The sequence below is a fragment of the Pelodiscus sinensis genome, chromosome 12, assembly GCF_049634645.1.
Source record: "Pelodiscus sinensis isolate JC-2024 chromosome 12, ASM4963464v1, whole genome shotgun sequence".
Classification (NCBI taxonomy): Eukaryota; Metazoa; Chordata; order Testudines; family Trionychidae; genus Pelodiscus; species Pelodiscus sinensis.
The window spans coordinates 31,233,237-31,252,797 of NC_134722.1; the positions used below are offsets into that span (position 1 = coordinate 31,233,237).

Genomic DNA, 19,561 nt, shown 5'->3' on the forward strand with positions numbered 1-19,561 from the left:
TAGTACTAAATACCTTTTGGGCTTATCTCCACTACAGTCAGGATGGACTACGAGGCCGTTGTTCCACCTGGGTCAATGAAGACCTGCTAAATCAGAGGTCTCAGACTTCCAGCCTGCGGGCCATCTACAGCCTGAGCACTTCCCCAATCCAATCTACGAAATAGATTGAAAAAGTGATTTAATCAGACCTATGCGGCTGCTGGCTTGGGGACAGGGGGGTGGTATGCAGGGACTCACCTGCACACACGGCTCCCAGCAGCACCCCAACACCCATATAATCCCAGCCACAGAGGGCGCTGCTCGGTCTGGGAAGCTGCGCTGGCTGCCTATCCCATGATGTGAACCATGCTGGCCAGGGAGCCACCTGAGCTGATGCACTTTGCTGGGTTTCACTTACTGGTACCCTGGGTGGGGACATGGGACCCTAGTGCGAGGGCCAGGATGTTAGTGGGAAGGGGTGGGAGAAGTGGGATCCCAGAGCGAGGGTGCAGATGTTAGCAGAGGGGATGCAGCTCAGCACAAGGACACGGGGTTGTCAGGCTAAGGACTCTGGTCTTTGTCTGGACACAGGGATAGATGCTATCGACTTGCATGCACGATATTGCCAACTTCAAGTGTTCAAAACTCCTCAATCAGGTCCCCACCATTGACAAAGAGAATGGCTTCTTGAAATCACAACTAAAAATGGGATCTTTTTATTTGGCATCTGGTGTTGAGGTCTTTGGCTGAATTCGGGGCACGTTTTCTAGCTTTTCTCCTCAAACCATGAGACCTAAAGTGTTCTTTAAAAAAAAGAAAAAGAAGTCTGGGATTCTCTTTTAGTACCATGCATCAACAAACAAGCATAACCTTCTCAGTCAGAATATTGATAGCAGTGCATGAGGCATTAGGTAGTGAAGCTCCCAGATCTGGCTTAATTCTAATAACATGGTTGGGCTTTTCTGGGGCGGCAGGGGGATAAGAGGGGGAGGGAGCAATGCCAATTATCAGGAGGCTTGTGATCAAATCAGGAGAGTTGGCATCACTGATATCCAGGACCTCTCCACAGCAGCATGGAGCTAGCAGCCAGAAGCCACTCTAGCCCCACTCCGCTACTGGTGGTGGCAGCAGGGGCTCCCAGAGGGTTTTTAATTGCCTGAGGACAGCAGGCGGGGTCGGGGACCATGCGGGTGGGGCAAGGGAGCGTGCAGCCAGAGACGCATGCTCCCTTTTACTCTTCTGCTGACTCCAATACTCCACTGGAATCAGATGAGTAAGGGGAGATTGACGGGAGAATTTCTTCCATCAATCCCATATGGTGTGGACCCCATGGTAAGCAGATCTAAGCTACAGCAACTTGAGTTACACTAAAGATGTAACTCAAATTGTGTTGCTTAGATCAACTTTTTTCCCATAGAGCCACCATAGTCCTACTGAGCTGTTTAGCAGTTCACATTTAAATGTCTGGTTCCAAATTGAGGGAGGTCATTTCTGCTTTATCAAACCTTATATTGAAGAGTAGGTAGCTGGGATGTTAAATATAGGTATTGCTAAGTGAGGGATCTTAAATGGTGCAAGGGTAAATGTATTGAGTAAAACAGATTCCAATGTCGAAGTTCAAGAATGCTAATTGTGAGGGCCATAATCTTACCTTAGCAGGGGTGAGAATAGGGCCATATTCTCACCATGACAGGGGCCAACAGGAGATTAGATAACTAAGAATTGCACTTGCAATGAATTGTGGGCACAGAATTGCAGGGGATATTATTTGCACATCCAAAATTGCACTTGAAAAATCTGAGGCCAGTGCTAAATATTGGGCCCTAAATTCCATAACTTAAAAATACTGATTATTTTTAGATCTGGGGCTACTCCTTAGATAGCAATTGCCACTCCATACGTGCCTCAGACTTGAATGGGAAATCTTTGTATTGTGTTTTCTTCCTTGTTGAGGACTCGGAAATGTGCTAATGTGAAGCTTTTTACAAGTGTTTTTAAGTTATGCAAGTGCAACTAGTTCAGTCAGAACATTTGGGAAAAGTATAATTTTTTTATGCATAATTCTAAACACTGTTTTAACTTCTTGGAAAAAATCTTGTGGCTTCAACCAAGCTTGGAAAATGCGATCTAAGGAAGAATTTAAGCAAGTACTTTTGAGCACTCTAGCAGGGAGATTGGAATAGATCGAAATGCTTTTCAACTTCAGTTATATTATTGGCTCTGTTAAATTCTTCCCCTTTTTTTGCAAGTTTAACTTACACAGTTTTGCAAAATGGTAGGCAAAGGTGTGCAACTAGTTCATATTAATATTTCTAGCAGATTTGTATTCTCATAGTGCTCTGTTTGAACCTGATATAGAATCTGTTGAAGTCAGTTGGAGAGGCTCTTCAACAAGAGCTGATGGGGGAATGTCCGTTGATATGCTCCAAGGTAATATATCAGATACAAGAAGAGCAAATTGAGTATAGTAGCATCTCTTCCATACACGTTTGCTGAAATCAATTTTTACTTTAGATAGTATAAGACTTTTGAAACCAAATAATCCAATTTGATGTGATATAAGGCTACTTGGACATTCCATCATAAACTTTTTTCTTAAATACACTTTTTTTTTTTTTTTTTTTGCAGTGGCTTTGCCTCCAGAGAAGACAGATGGAGTTTGCAGTGGAGATGAAAAGAAGGCTGAGAGAGAAAGTGATGCACGTATAAGTTCCAGAAAACAACTAAAATTTGAAGTAAGTCACCAGTTTTCGATCATTCAATATTCTGATATAGTTAATAGAGATAAATAGCCTATGACAGATTTTCAATTTCTGGGTTAAGGCTTATAAAGGCAAGCTGCTAGCTGACTGCAAAACACTCTGTTTACCTCATAGGTACGGGGGATCGCAGATCCTATTGACTGTAGATCCCCATTCCTGGCCAATGGGATCTGTGGGATGTGGTGTCCCAGTCTGCACTACTTCCTGCAGTTTCCATTGGCCAGAAACAGCAATCTGTGGCCAATGGGAGCTGCGATCACCCGTACTTGCAGAGTTGCAAGTAAACAGAGCATCTTCCAGCCGGCTAGTGGCTTGCTGTTACAAGCCACGACCCAGAGTTTGAAAATCCCTGGCCCGTGGAACAAATATGGCAATGGTTGCCTCTATTCAGTTCCCATTGATTGCACTGCACGTCAGGTTGATGTACATCAGAGAGCAGGATTTGGCCTTAAGCCTTTATTTCGCCATTTGCCTGAGTATTGTTTTGTGGGATGGTTATTCCGTAAGTCAAATAAAGCTTAATGATGATGAGTACTCAGCAGGAGCTGGAGTGTATGATAAGGAGAGTTGTTAGACGTTGCTATGTTCTTGTGCACTTTTAAAATGTAACTGCATCTGCCACCCACTATGTTATCATATCCTTATATTACCTTTCATAGTTAAATCTGCCCAGTGTAAAAGGTGTTTGTGAAAGATTCCGTAGCCCTCAGTGTTTTGTGTCTGGGCCTCCAGAATGAAATAACCTGGGAACCTTCTACAATGGCAATTCATCTGATTAGATGGAGGGGGAATAAAGATCCTGAGGGGAATTCATCTGAAGGCCTATTTCCTTGTAGACTTATAAACATCATAATACTGCCAGACATTCTGCATAGTTGGCAGATTTTGCTTATAAAGGGAGAGATTTAATAAATACGAGCACTGAAACATGCTGTCATCTGGGTAGAGAATTGTCTGTCTTGGCAAACAGGGAGGCACATTGGTACTGGCAGAATAGCATGCATTTTATCCGTCTTTACTCCAGCAGACATGGCAGACTTCTGCATTTCATTTCTGTCTGTCTGTCATGTTAATGAGCTTTGCAGTCTTCAATTATTATTTGAAAGACCATATAGCCATCTTATAATGTTGCTGGAACATATTTTCTTCTCTGGAGAATATTTGGTAGCTCTGTGTAAAAAGTAAAATTACTTCTTACTGCTTTCAGGCTGAGTAAATGGATCAAGCTTCTCCATGAGCTATTCCTATGATCTTAGTCATTTTGACAGATGGTTTTCTTTCTCTCAAACTTTAGGCTTATTTTATATTCTACCTTGAGTAATGGACATTTCTCACACATGAAAGTAATGACAAATTACAATTAACAGTGCTCTGATGTTTGACTATTGGAGGACACCTGTCAACGGGATTGGTGCCAATTTAGCTGGAACTTGACCATACCAGCAAAGACTGTGTTTGTTTCCAAGTAGTTCTTGGCATGCCATAAAGGTTAGCACTTGGTACCAGGCTCCATGACTAATGCAGGGAAGATTGCCATGTTATTAACTAACCAGGGCACATCCTCACATAAAGATCTAGGCAGTATGGGATAGGGAACTGTTAATATTTGGCAAGAAACCAAGTATTGATAGTTTTTCCTTGTTCTCTGAATCAAAGCTTTCTAACCTTGTAAGCTAAGGGCTAAGAAGAATAGTAAATCTTTCATTTTATGACCAGGTATAAAGGAATCAGAAATGCAAGTGTCAAGACGAGAGGTCTAAATCTGAAGTGGATGTGATTTGGCTTTTAAAGGAGATGGGAATGTTTGTGTAATATGAAACTGTGTTTCCACAGTAGAGTGTGGGGCACTTGGCAGCTTTCAGAGGAAGCTTGTTACAACTGAGAGAAGACTGCCTTTGAACTCAGCAGGGGATGGGGGTACCGTTAACTGCTGTAGGGAATTGGTTTCAAGTCAGCAGATAGACCAGGTATTTTGAGCTCTATCATGCTGAAGCTATTTGGAACTGTTTATTTTACTTGTATACAGTGTCTTTTATTTTAATTGTGCTGTAACTTTTCGGTTTGCCTTTTGTGACTTTGAATGATTCAGATTGCATGGGTCTGGAGAGAAAGCAAGGAGCTTACAAGGAGGTGACCGGAGTAGTTCAACATCCATCTTTTGTTGTTGCTGGTTGTTTTTATTTACACACTCACTCACACACTCACTCACTAGCAGAAGCACAATTAAAGTAAGATCAGGCAACAATACATATTGCGTGGGAAAGGATTCTTACCTCTCAGTTCTGAATCAAGTTCACTTTCAGTAACTTTGGTATCGTGAATATGTATCAAAGGTTGCCGAAGTTAATAGTGAACATTGAGTGTGTGTGTCAAGGGCAAGTTTTACTACTGAGGGTTTGTACCGTGCCTCCATTTTGTATTAATGACCACTTCTGATTCAAAGGCATGCTGCCTCATACCATGGTTCAGTTTTTGCCATCTCTCTCTTTTCTCCCCGAGTTACATGGAGGTTTTTCTTTTTCTTTTTCTTTTTTTTTTGTGGGAGATCTTATATTGTGTTCTCAGAACTGCATCAGGCAGCTTTTTTTTCATACTTCTGTATTTCATAGAAGTAAAAGTAGAAAGTGTTTCTCTGTCTCCCAGAAGTTTAGCCCAATGGAATTAAGAAAGGAACTTTGTTGTCATGAGACTCCAGTGCAGTGGACAGAAGGCTTACCTGAACAAATCCTAAGTGCTTTTCCCCACGAGCAAGGAAGGAATAAAGAGAACCACTTATTTTTTACAGAGAAACTTAGTTTCTTCGGCAAGGGTGCCTTTTGCTTTAGGTAATCAGTTGCTCTTTGCTTGTTTCTTAGGAATTGCAATGTGATGTGTCTGTAGAGGAAGATAACAGGCAAGAGTGGACCTTCACACTGTATGACTTTGATAACAACGGAAGAGTCACACGGGAGGTAAGCAAAGGATAGTTGCCCCTTTGTATACAGCATTTGCTACCAAGAGAAGCGATTCATAACAGGAACATTTTTTTTTCTCCTGTGAAATAAACATGTCCCGCCACTTCAACAGCAGTTTTCATGGAACATCTTCCCTCCCACAAACAACCCCACTGAGAGTTTACTGGTTTTGGAATTACTGTACCATCTTTTGAGCTGGTCGCAGTTTAGTGTGTGGAAGAAATAGTACTGACATCTGATGGGGGGAAAAAAATCTGAAACCGCTTTGTCTCCAAACTCATTGTCAAAACAAACCCCAGCAAATGTACATTGCTCACTCCCCTGCCCTGCTTTTCATAGTCAAGCTGACCAAATAGCAAGTTTGCTTTTTGAAAATTTTCTGTTCCTTTCATAAACATTGGGTAGCAATCTGTGCTGTCATCTCTGTCAAATTATAGATTCTCCCAAATAAACCTTGTGACACTTACTGCAGCATACCAGGCAATGGCTATCTATCAGTATAAGACAGTGGCATAGTGAGCCCTTCGGGGTGCGTCTGGGCAATGAAGGGAGTCAGGCGTTAAGCCCCAGCGCCTGGACCCTGCTCCTGGGCTGGTACATCGGGTTGGCTGGAGCAATGGGACAAGCACTGTGTCATGAAGAGTCCTGCAGGGCTGTGGAGTGGGCCTGGATGCAAAGTGAGTGGGTCATGGCCAACTCCAACCCAGCCATAGCTATGACCCAGGGAGGAAATGTATCCCTACTAAGATTTTCAGGATATTTTTTGTGTACTCATTTTCCAAAGCATATTAACCGGAATGAATCGCACATCGTGAAATGTGTCCTCTTTGAATGTTTGCTCATGTCCTGCATTGCGTGCACCATTGCTGGAGATATTTCCCTCAGTGGCAACTGTGGGGCAAGTTCTAGTGCCCTCTGGAGCTGCTTTATGCTCCAGTATAAGGGGCACTGCCGGTCACACACACTCATATTTCCTTCTTACTGCCCACTCGCTGCTGATCCCACCAGCCACAATGGGGCACCTATGAGCTGTGGTGTCCGGAAGCAGGAGGGAGCAGAGTGTGTGAGGAGCAAGCACTACTTGATCCCAGCATCCCAGTTTGTGGCACATCACTAGTTCCCAGAACCCTGCCACCTTATGGAGCCAGAAGCAGGTACCACTACCCTGTGGGCACCGAGAGAAGAATTCCCTTCAGAGAATGTATTGTCAGATGACATCAGCAGCTCTTTCTCTGACCTCGAGTGGCCTCTTTACCAGGAGCAAACCTTCCAAAATTCATCTCCTAAATGTGGAGGCCTCTCCAGGTGGACCTGTTCACCACAAGACAGAACAGAAAATGCCATCAGATTTGTTCACTGCATGGGCACAGCCCAGGCTTGCTCTCTGCTGCCTTCCTGTTCTCTTGGGAAAACCACCTACTGTACGACCTTCCCCCAACCCTCTTTTGTGCACAAGGTTCTTCTGAAAATCGCACAGGACAAGAGAAGAGTTATCCTGATAGCACCAGCACAGCTGCGCCAGCATTGGTTTGGCACACTCCTGGACTTGAGTGGCATCTCTGCTCTTGCTCCTACTCCATCTGGACCTTATTTTCATCTAACTTCATGGATGCTGCATGGCTGAACAGGAGTGCTCAGAACAGTTTCAGCGGGTCTTGCTAGGGAGGAGGACTACATGCTTGGCCAAGTGGAAACATTTTGCTTGTTGGGCTTCTGAACATGATCTCTCTCCATCTCAATCTTCCCTTCATTCTATCTATTTGCTGTACCGAAAAGCAGGGCTTGGCCCTCTTGTCTATTGAGATGCATTTGGCAGCCATGTCAGCCTTCCAGCCCCTTGTGAATGGCAGGCTAGTGTTAGTAGTAACAGTTCGGTTTCTCAAGGGTTAAAAAGATTCTATTGTAAGGTTTATGAACTAACCTTTCCTCCACCCCGATGGGACTTAAATCTGGTCCTGTGGAAGCTCATGCCCCACACTCTTCAACAATTAACACTATGCTCCCTGCTGTTTCTCACTGGGAAGGTTGCCTTCTTGGTGGCGATCACCTGTACCAGAAGGATCTCTGAGAGTAAAGCCATTATGTTGGAACCACCTTACGTGGTGCACTGCGAGGACAAGGTCCAATCGCACCCCATCTAACCTTCTCACCAAGGGTGGCATCGCTATTCCATAACAACTGGGTCCTATTATTGCTACTTCCTGAAACCTCACTAGAACTCTGAGGAGCAATGGCTTTAATGGCCCCTGACCTTCTATATTGAGAGAACTAAAACCTTCCACACATCCACACAACTCTTTGTGGCAATAACAGAAAGGATGAGAGGACTACCCATGTAAACCCTAAGGATCTCATCCTGAATAACCACCAGTATTCCAGTTTGATACATTTAGGTGAACGTTCTGCCTCCAGCCATCATATCTGCTCTTTCCACAAAAGTCCAGGCTTTGTCAGTAACATTCCTCATGGAGCCCCAATCCAGGACCTCTGCAGAGCTGCAGTCTGGTTTTTGGTGCATGCCTTCATGTTTCACTGCACTATCACCCAACAGGTCTGAGGCGATACCTGTTACAGAAGAACAGTATAGTCATGAGCATGCCCATAAACTCCGAGCCCACCTCTTAGGGTACCACTTATGAGTCATCTAGCATGGAATGGATATGAGCACGCACTCAAAGAATGATAAACAGTTATTAACATTCTGTTACTGTTGTCCTTTAAGATGTGTTGCTCATGTCCATTCCATGAATCACCCTACTAACCCTCTGTAGGACTTACTGACAAGAAGGAACTGAGAGGCTGTGAGACTGGCAGTCCCCTTAATACCAACCCATAAGCATGTGGCTCCAGATAGCACTAGAGCCAGCCCAAAGGATACCACTAAGGGGAAAATGTCCAGCAGTGGTTTATGCTCTGCTTACACATGTAGCACAGAATATGCATGAGCGACACCTCTCAGAGAATAGTGGTTACAGAAGGATAATAACATAGATTTTTGCTTAGCTTGAAAGCAATGTACCATCACCAATTATTTGCAAAGTTTTGTTCCTTGGTTTCTGTGTCTTTAAATGATCAGCTGCAAGAGTCATTCTCCTTTTTCATTTAAGTCAATACCTTTAAAAATTAGCAAGACTTAAGTGAACAGGACTACGAAAAATACTGAAAACTTGGTGGTGACAGACGAAAAATGGTGCTAGGTGGTGCACAAGACTGACGTGGAGTTTCTTTTTATGTTCAGTCAAAACTGTCTGACAAATGAAGGGATTGTGCAGGTTTTTGAGAAAAGTATGCAAATGGAGTACCATTATTAAGACATTATTATTTTATATTGTGGTAACACACAGTGTACTCAAATGAAATTTGGACTATAGTGTACTAGGGCACTGTTCAAACACAGAGTAAGATACAGTCTTTGTTCCCAAGAACTGACTATCTAAATAGATGAGAGAGAAAGAGAGAGAGAGAGAGGGAGGAGGTATTACCCCTATTTTATTGGGAATGGATTTACAGAGCCATTAAGTGACCTGCCCAAAATCATGCAAGAAATATGAGGTAGAGCTGAGAATTGAATCAGATCATCTGAGTCCTTGGTCTGTGCCTTAACCACAAAGAACAGTGTTCTTCTGAGAAACAGAAGAATATTCAGAATTGTCCCTTAGACCCATGGATGGAATTCCTATCAATGCCATCAGGAGTTCCATGTGTGAAAATACAGAGAGTAGGCTTTTAAATATACGTATAATAACTATCTGTAATATTTGTGTTACACCAACGAGCTTAATTTGACTGTACTTAAAGAATGTTTTGCAGCCAAATTCTGCCTCTTCCTACAAGAGGAGACAGCATAGTAACTGAAACAAAATCTGTGCAAGGATTGAAAATGATATTAACTGTGACGTCTGGGGTTTGCTATATTCAGTCCTGTATCTGTGCCAAATATTTGTCTTTTAGCCCAAGGGACCAAGTAGACTGATAATTTGTTTCTAGCCGTGGTCATATGTGAAGAACTGCCAAGAATATATACCAATGGAAAGCTTTCTAACTCTTCACGACACTTGTTTTTGTCCCAGTAGGCTGCAAGATTCTGCATCTTAAAGTTGCCATTTGGATTATCCATCTTCCTTGTTGAACGATTTTAAAAGTCACTCTTAAACAAATATCTCGGAAGCTAGGGATTTCAGTTTTCAAATGTCCTAGAATTTCTCATTTCAGCAGTTTTTGAGAGATTAGCTGTCACCATAATGGGCATGATTCTGCAATCTGGTGAGCATCCTGCTTCTGATCGAGCAAGGCATTTGACCCATACTTCACTTTTTTTGGGGAAAAAAAGGGAGCACGTTTAAAGTTTAAACATATGTTTAGTGCTTTGCTGGATTCAGAACAGAATGGTTAGAACAATCCCAGTGTGAGGAAGATTGTTGCCTTCCTTCTCACAATACAGGCAGTCCCCGGGTTACGTACAAGATAGGGACTGTAGGTTTGTGCTTAAGTTGAATTTGTACTTAAGTCGGAACTGGCGTCCAGATTCAGCCGCTGTTGAAACTGACCAGCAGCTGACTACAGGAAGCTCGAGACAGAGTTTCTCTGCCCCGGGCTTCCTGGAATCAGCCTCTGATCAGTTTCAACAGCAGCTGAATCTGGACGCCTGGGACAGAGCAGCTGGGGCGCTGCCGGGTAGGTCCCCGCAGCGCCGCACTTCGGCGCTTCAGGGACCAACCCGGCAGCACCCCAGCTGCTCTACCCCAGGTGTCCCCAAGTCAGCTGCTGCTGAAACTGATCAGCGGCTGATTCCAGGAAGCCTGGGGCAGAGCAACGCTGCCTCGGGCTTCCTGTAGTCAGCCGCTGGTCAGTTTCAGCAGTGGCTGACTTGGGGACGCCTGGGGCAGAGCAGCTGGAGTGCTGCTGGGTTGGTCCAGTAGCACCGCTCCTCGGCACTACTGGACCAACCCAGCAGCACCCCAGCTGCTCTGCCCCAGGAGTCCTGATTCAGCCGCTGCTGAAACGAACCAGCAGCGGCTGAATCAGGACGCCTCAGGCAGAGCAGCTGGGGTGCTGCCAGGTTGGTCCAGTAGCACCAAGGAGCGGCGCTGCGGGACCAAGCGGCAGCGCCCCAGCTGCTCTACCACAGGCGTCCGCGAGAAAAGCCTGGTCTGCTGGGGGGGGAGCACACTAGCTGCGCCCCCCCCCCCCCCCCCCCCCGCAGACCATGGAGACGTGGGCAGCGGGACTGAGACGCGCCGCGGTGCCGCTGCCCAGGTCCTCCACAGCTTTGCTCCGCGTCTCCCTGGTCTGCTGGGCCCCCCCACCCCCAGCAGACCAGGGAGACGCGGAGCAGCTTTTCTCGTCCCGGAGGACGCGGGCGGCGGGACCGCGGCGTGTCTGGGTGGTCCCGCCGCCCACATCCTCCGGGGCGAGAAAAGCCCCGTTTGTAAGTACAGATCCGACGTAAGTTGGATCCGCGTAACTCGGGGACTGCCTGTACTTGTTTGGCAGACCAGTGCAAATGCTTTCCAGACAAGTAAAGTTTTCTCCATAGAATAGTCCAGAACTGGTGATCAAAATAATACTATTAATCTCAACCCCCATTTGCTGTCCAGTTGGAGCTCCTCCAACTTGTTGGACTTTTTGGATTAAATAATAGGATGAAATTTTATTTCACTCTGGAAAAGAGATTCAGAATGTATCCGTTGTGTTCATCTGGGTCTATACTTCCAAGTGTTGTCGGCAAAAACTTATTTTGGTGACAAAACCCAAAGAAGCATCCACATTGCAATGCGATAAAAGTCACGGCAAATACCCAGTTTTGGCAACAAAAAACTTCCACCTCAGCAAGATTTTGTCTTTCCCCCTCCCTTTATTGTTGAAATGAATTTTGTGTATACTACAGTAGATTTTTGGCGAGTTTATTGACCTCCAGCATGTTTCCCATAATGCCTAATTAGCCACTCCAGCCAGAGCTTTGAAGTCTGCTGCTCTGCAGCCACGTGAACAGGTAAACAGATGCACCCCTCCCCCCTGCATACCTGAGGAACTTTAAAAATCAATTTTCTGATGTCTGGCTACTTGTGTAGTAGTCCTCATGGCATCTTCTCAGGGAAACAGAGGTGACTATCATTCAAAACATTCTCCTGCGTGGAGCAACACAGAGTTTTTGGATCTTATCTGCGAGTGACATGTACAAACTGGGACACATATGGCCACATTTCTCGAGCCCTGTGTGAGAAGGGGTATGAGCAAGACACCTTACAATGCAGAAACAAGATAAAGGGACTCCAGCAGGCATACCAGAAGGCGAAGGAGGCAACAGCTGGTCTAGTTCTGCACCTGCAACATGCTGTTTTTATAAAGAACTGGATACAATCTGGGGGGAAACTCCATGTCCACACCCTAGGAGAATACTGATACATCCCATAGTATAGAATCAGAAACAGAAGTTATCCCGGAGACAGAATTTATTGATGAAGAGACGGAAGCGGATCAGGAGGCTAGGTTCAATCTGGTGACAACCTGTATACCAGGCAGTGAGGAATTATTCTCAAGTCCCGATGTTTGTGAGGGCTCTCATCAGCAGCACGTGGAGCATGAAGGAAGGGAAGAGGATTGGGGACATGAAACAAGGGAAGAGACGCAGACACCCCCCCCACACACACACGCACACTCACAAACACACACACTCGCATCCAGAAGCTGAACCTGGGTTTGCTTGTTAACCTTCGGCAGGGATATGTCAGCCAGAGTAATCTTGGCCTGTGGACAAGTGTAGGAATATTATAAATCGTTTCCATGTGCAGCTGTGGCACAAGTGCAGACTTCAATTTCTTGGGGACCCAGGGCCAACATGCCTTCCCTTCTTTACTCCCACCTTTAAAACTCACCATGATCAGAGGGTTTGCACACATCAGTGTTTGCTTCTAGGGGAACAAGGAGAGTGGCATGTTTTGTTCAGAGATGTGCATGTCGGTGAAATGTTACAATCTTTATCATGAAAAGTACCAGTCACTCCATTGTTAAAGGTTACTTTTCCCGACCAGACCTTGAGAAGTCAGGCATGTTCACCATACAGACTCCATCAACTAAGGAAAAAAGCATGGAAGACGAGGAAGGATCTGGTCAAGAATGTATTACACCACTCAACCCTTCAAATAGAAAAAAGGGAACAAGAGCTCCACAGATGAGTGAGAATGCAAACCACTGAGCACATGCTAAAGCTCTTGGAAGACCAAAATGAGATGCTGAAATGTCTTATCAAGATGCAGAGCAAACATAACCAAAGCCCTCACTGTCAGCATATGTAGAACTCTTTTTTCACAGCAATCATCTCTCCATTTTCACAATCAAATAATGGTTCCCCCCCTGCACACTTAATTCCCTGTGAAAGCAACCGTGACTACAACAGTTGGATGTTAACACTATTGTGAGGTTTTCCAATAATCATTACCACTGAGCAGCCTGATTGAAAGACATCAATGAAGACAAATCTGATGCAGGTTTCCATGATTTTATTTTTTGTGACACAGCCCACACCAATCACTCTGGCACTGGTGGAAGCCTGAAATATTCCTTGGGTTTCATGGGAATACCTCACTTGGGATGAGCAGTGGGATGAGGCAGGGAAGCAACCTCAACACACAGAAATATCAGCACCCTCTCATTGTCAGAGTGGTTCCTCAGAGCCTCCCTAATAGTGATGGCCACCCTATGGTCTCCTCCGACAGCATGAGTGTCTGACTGTTCAAACTGCGTCCAGGCGCTGTCTCTCATTGTCCCACCCGTAGGCAAACACTTCACCCTTACTCTTGCACAAATTACGTAAGCAACAGCATGCCACTGTCACCTTGGGGATATGATCCTCCAGAAGGTCCATCTCGCCACAGACACACCTCTATCTCCCTTTCAATCAGCTATAGAAACATTCAACAATCATGTAGCATCTGCTGTGTCTGTTGACCTGTTTCTTACTGCTGTCCTTGTGTAAGGCTTCATGAGTGAGGGCTCTAAGGGGTAAGACATGTCACCTAGGATCAATATGGGCATTTCTATGTCCTCTAGTGTAATTTTCTGGACTGGAAAGCAAGTCCCAGCATAAAGCTTTCTGTACAGGCTACTGCTTCTGAAAATGCATATGTACCTTTCCAGACCACTCTGTATTTGTCTGTGGAATACCCACAGTGATCCACAAGGGCCTGGAGAAGTACCCTGTAGAAGTCTGCCTTACAACGGATGTACTCTGAGGTGTGGAAGGGTGGCACTACCGTGGGAATGAGTGCGTCATCCATTGCCCCACCACAGTTTGGAAAGCCCATTTCAGCAAAGCTAGTCAGTCTGTCATCCACATTTCCCAAAGTCACAGTCCCACCCAACAAAATACAATGTATTGCCCTGCACATTGGCAGAAGTGCTGCCCCAATGATAGACCTCCCCACTCCAACCTGATCTGCAATTGAACAGTAGCAATTGGGAGTCACCAGCTTCCACAAAACAATGGCAACATGCTTCTCTACCTAGACAGCAGGTCTCATTCGGGTGCCCTTGTGCTGCAGTTCAAGGGCCAGCTCAGCACACAGTTCCTGGAAGCTTGCTTTACACATCCAAAGGTTCTGTAACCACTGATCTTTATCCCACACCTGCGTGACACTGCAATCGCACCACTCAGTGCTGGCTTCCCTCGCCCAAAAGTGACACTGTGGTGCACAGCTGTTCTGTGACAGCCCAATGCAATGCCACTTCACTGCTGTCTCTGTCACTCACATTGTCGTCAGCGTCCAAGTCTTCGTCCTCTGCTAGTAATTGCATAAGTAGCTCTGCTGCAGTGTGTGATATCCTAAGCACATTGAACACAACATGGGAAAGAATTGTGGGATCCATGATTTCTCACAGCAGATGCTGGAGTTCACAGCAAGGACTGTCATTCAAGTGGAGTGAAAATAAGTTAGAAGTGCAGGGAGGGCTGGGAAGCAAAGAGGTGCCTGATGGGCTATTTTTCATGTTCCCAATATGCACAGGGTTACATTGCACATTCCCACAGTTCCTAGTGACTAAAGGTGATGCCAGGCACTGTGGGATGCGTTTACTTTGTTCTTTCACTCCCCAGAGGTGCTAACAACCTGGCCATGTAGATAATGGGAGGCAGAAAAACAGGTTTAACCAGTTTTCAGTTTGGGCAACTTGTGTGTGTCGATAACACTTTTGTCACCAATCCTTTCTAGTGTAGACATAGTCATGGGCGTCCAGCATGCTAGGTGAGGGATGGCTTTGCATTCCCAAACTGCCAGGCATGGTCCCACCCACAGAACACCTGCTTTAGGCATTCGGGGGGAAGAGTGTTATTACCCACACTCCCTGTGCTCCAGGGGTCGGGGAGGTTGGGGCCACATGGCCTCCTTTCTCCTCAGTCTTCTGGGGACTGGAAGGCTCAAGCCAGCTTGGGCCGCATGGTCTCCTCGCTTCCCGAAGCTCGGGAGAGGCTGGGGTATGCATGCTCTTCCTCTCCCCGTGTAGGGTTGCCAGATACTTTCACAAAAAATGCCAAACATGGCGGGGAAAATAATTGGTTGGGGGAAAATAATTGGTTGAGGGGGGGGGAAAAAAAAAAGACCAAAGTTGTTGAGCAAAAAAACACATCACTGCGCCTTTAAATCCCCCGCTCCCTCTGCCCCCGCCAGACGCGTCAGGGAAAGAATGTCCCCCTGAGTGGCCTTCCGTCCGAGAAAAACACAAAATACCGGACATTTTACATGTGCTTTTCTGTGGTTTTTTGGTTGGTTGGTTGGTTGGTTTTTTTAATGGACAGAGGCCACAAATACCAGACTGTCTGGGCCAATGCTGGACACCTGGCAACCTTATCACCGTGGTGTGGGCCTCAGCGGAGGGGACAGGGCTGTAGCTTAGGCTGGGCTCCTGCCTCCTCCAGCCCCGGCTGCACCGACTGCCCATGGCATAGTCTTGTTTATACTCACCATCTCAGAGTAACTGGCCATCTCAAAACATCTTGTTTTAGTTGGTGAGCTATCTATGTTGTTGTTTTGTAAAGAGAATGCTATACGGTCACAATGGTGCATATAGTATCTGAACACAATGCACAAGGCCTTAGGACAAGATTTTGAAAAGAGTTGAGTGATTTTGGTAGCCACCATTTTTCGGTGCCCAACTGAGACACTTTTAAAGGGCCCCTGGTATTCAAAGGGTGGAAATCAAGTAACCTTTATGCCTCCTTCAGATATCTCAAACTGGGCATGCAGAATCAGTAATTCCTTTTGGAACTGTTGGCCCTTACGTGTGAAAATGAATTTAGTGAAAGTTTTGGTGGCGTGCAACTTTTGTTAATGTTAATCTTTTGCATTAAAATGACTGTGTTCGTTTTGAAAATTCTAAACAGGATGGAGATTTGCAAACTAGATAAAATTTCCCCAGTGTTTTTCACAAAGACAGATCTTCATGAAAGCGTTCAAATTCCATCTTAGCAGAATTTCCTCTGGATCTGAACAGCTTCTGAACTTAATGTGGCTTTGATTTTCCTCTTGAGACTGTTATGGGTTGTTGCTTGGTCTTTACAATTAGAAGTTCAGATCTAGTCGTGCTTCTTTGATGTGATATCACCATGTATTTTGGAGCATAATTACTGGGATGGCAAATTATAAAATTAGCATTTAATATTTGTACTTATAATATTGTTCTTAATGTTCTGGAAGAAGAGCATTTTATAGTCCTTTTGGTGTGTGGGGAGATAACTTTCTCTCTAATGTGGATATTATAAAACTTAACTAATAATGTTTCCCTTCATTCCATAGGCCATTAAGAGTCCAATTCATTATGTACTGTAGGCCTTTTGAGAACTGACAGCTGCACTATAATTATCTTCACATGGCTATTTGTAATTGGACTTGAAACTTGATAATTGAACTAATGTGTTGTGATCCAGGAGGTTTTATGTTGAGCTCTCTGAATATAATTGTACTTCTGAAATGCCACCCCCATTTTTTCTGCTATCTGCTTTCTGTCTCATGAAGATTGGTTTTGTCAGAGGATGGATACACAATTCTAAACATTCAAGAAAGTCAGTTGTCAGGAGTAAAAGCAGAGTTTGGGGGTTTTTGTTTATTTTTTTGAACATGAGAATGGCACAGTATTCTGTCTTCAACAGTGGCCAGTGCCAAATGCCCCAGAGGAAATTAACAGAACAGTTAATCATTTAATTATCTATCCCTTGTCTCCCATTCTCAGCCCTGACAAATAGAGGCTAGGGGCACCATCCCTTTCCATTCTGGATAATAGCTATTGTCGGACCTATCTTCCATGAATTTATCTAGTTCTTTTTTAACACCATTTAAGGCTTGTCCTTCACAATATCCTCTGGCAGGGAGTTCCACAAGGTGATTGTGCATTATGTGAAGAAATACATCCTTTGTTTGTTTAAAACCTGCTGCCTATTCATTTCATTTGGTAAGATTAGGTTCTTGTGTTATGGGAAGGACTTTTCCTTACAGGCAGTCCCCGGGTTACGTACAAGATAGGGACTGTAGGTTTGTTCTTAAGTTGAATCTGTATGTAAGTCGGAACTGGCGTCCAGATTCAGCCGCTGCTGAAACTGATCAGTTTCAACAGTGGCTGAATCTGGACGCCAGTTCTGACCTACATACAGATTCAACTTAAGAACCCCAGGCATCCCCAAGTCAGCTGCTGCTGAAACTGATCAGCGGCTGATTCCAGGAAGCCTGGGACAGGGGCTTCCTGTAGTCAGCCACTGGTCAGTTTCAGCAGCGGCTGACTTGGGGACGCGTGGGGCAGAGCAGCTGGGGTGCTGCTGAGTTGGTCCAGTGGCGCCCAGAGCGGCGCTACCGGACCAACCGGCAGCGCCCCAGCTGCTGTACCACAGGCGTCCGGAGCAAAGCCACGAAGCACGGGGGCAGCGGGACAGCCCAGACGCGACGTGGCTATCCGGCTGCCCTCGGGCTCCGCGGCTTTGCTCTGCTCTGCTCCCCGTCCCCCTGGTCTGTAGACCAGGGGGACGGGGAGCAGAGCAGAGCAGAGCAAAGCGGCGGAACACGCGTCCAGCTGCCAGCCCAGACAGCTGTCAGCTGGCCGCGTGTTCCGCCGCTTTGCTCTGCTCTGCTCTGCTCCCCGTCCCCCTGGTCTGCAGACCAGGGGGACGGGGAGCAGAGCAGAGCAAAGCCGCGGAGCACGCGGCCAGCTGACAGCCCAGACGCGTCTGGGCTGTCCGCTGCCTGCGTGTTCCGCCGCTTTGCTTCCTCTCCCTGGTCTGCTGGAGATAAGTCGGATCCGCGTAACTTGGGGACTGCCTGTATTTACTTTCTCCACACCAGTCGTGATTTTATAGTCCTCTCCCTTAGTCATCTCTTTTCCAAGTTGGAAAGTCCCAGTCTTATTAATCTCTCCTCAGATGGCAGCTGTTCCATACCCCTAATAATTTTTGTTGCCCTTTTCTGAATCTTTTCCAGTATATCTTTTTTGAGATGAGGCAACCACATCTGCATGCAGTGTTCAATATGTGGGTGTACCCTCAATTTATAAAGAGACAATAAGATTTTCTACGTTATTATGTATCCCCTTTTTAATTATTCCTAGCATTTTATTTGCTTTTTTGCCTGCCGCTGCACACTGAGTGGATGTTTCCAGAGAACTGTCCACAATGACTCCCAAATCTCATTCTTGAGTGGTAACAGCTAATGGTTGCTAGTAATTTTTAGGCTGAATACTGATTGCCAAATGATGCTCTTTCAGACACCAAATATGATCATTTCCAAATTGACAAATGAATATAAAAATGCTGCTGCAGTAAAGAAACGTGCTATCTGTAATGTTGCCGAATTCATCCGACAAATAAACTTCTAAATGAGACAGTTTGTACTTTTCTTTGTGAGAGAGAAGGGGAAAAATGGATATATACGTTTCTCTTCATCTATTTTTAACACTTCGGTGTTCCTTGACTATTACTTTAAATAGTCAATTTTCTCTCACATTCCCAAGCTTTATTTTTGGGCTATCATCCTACATATTCCTCTGTCAAGAGAGTGAAGGGTTCTTAGGTATTTCTGAATGCAAGACTCAGTCCCACACTTCTGCTCATTAGTAGCACTCAAATCTGACCTGAAAAAATGACAGAAGAAGGCAGCTGGCCTCTCTGGGGCTGTGAGTTATCTTATTGAATTAGTCTCCAACATTGATCTTATAATTTGTTGCTTTTTTCTATATTTGTCGCCATTTTGCTACCATTCAACTCAAGGAGCAAGGAGAGGGAGGTGGAGATGAGTTCTAATGTAAATAAAGTACTGTTGCTTTGATTACCCCTTTATAGCAAATCTATATAAAAATCTGAGTAGCAGCTGGCTCCTTCTCTACACTAGTCCCGCCATTGCTGGATTTGCAACAACGGGGAATTTTAAGAAAAAGCTAATTGTAGAACAGGTTTTAATGGTTTGATAACTGATCTGGTTCAGGGCTAAACAGATTATTTACTCCTTACTTTCTCTTTCCTTGGATACCCCTCTATTTAATTAATTTGTAGGGGAAAATAGCCTATAGGTTATACCTCCCTTAATCGGGACTCCGTGGTCTAGCACTGACCACGGATGGTCCGTGGTCCAGTACTGACCACGGATGTTTCTAGACCACAGAGCCCAGGAACAGAAAAGTCTGGCAGCGGCACAAAAGCGCCATAGGAGGAACTGGCAACTCAGAGGGGAGCCCCAGTGTGTGTGTGTGGGGGGGGGGGGGGAGAAGGAGGCGGAAGGGCAGCACAGCGGGGAGCTCCAGAGCCAGGCAGTTATAGAGCTCTGGCCGTAGCACTCTGGCCCCAGCAGCAGCAGTGCGGGAAGCATCAACACAGCCCCAGTGGGCTGGAACAGCAGT

The 19,561-nt window shown here is 45.4% G+C and overlaps 1 protein-coding gene across 2 annotated transcripts in view; it reads left to right on the forward strand.

Moving 5' to 3' along the window:
• NKD1 (NKD inhibitor of Wnt signaling pathway 1) overlaps positions 1 to 19,561 on the forward strand; it is a 192,377-nt gene that overhangs the window by 145,204 nt on the left and 27,612 nt on the right. Inside the window, exons 5-6 of one of the 2 annotated variants that reach the window (XM_006121139.4) lie at positions 2,608 to 2,714; positions 5,597 to 5,692. In XM_006121139.4, the coding sequence (XP_006121201.1) occupies positions 2,608 to 2,714; positions 5,597 to 5,692 (203 nt within the window). The remainder of the gene's footprint in view (positions 1 to 2,607; positions 2,715 to 5,596; positions 5,693 to 19,561) is intronic. The other variant, XM_006121141.4, reaches the window with a different exon arrangement.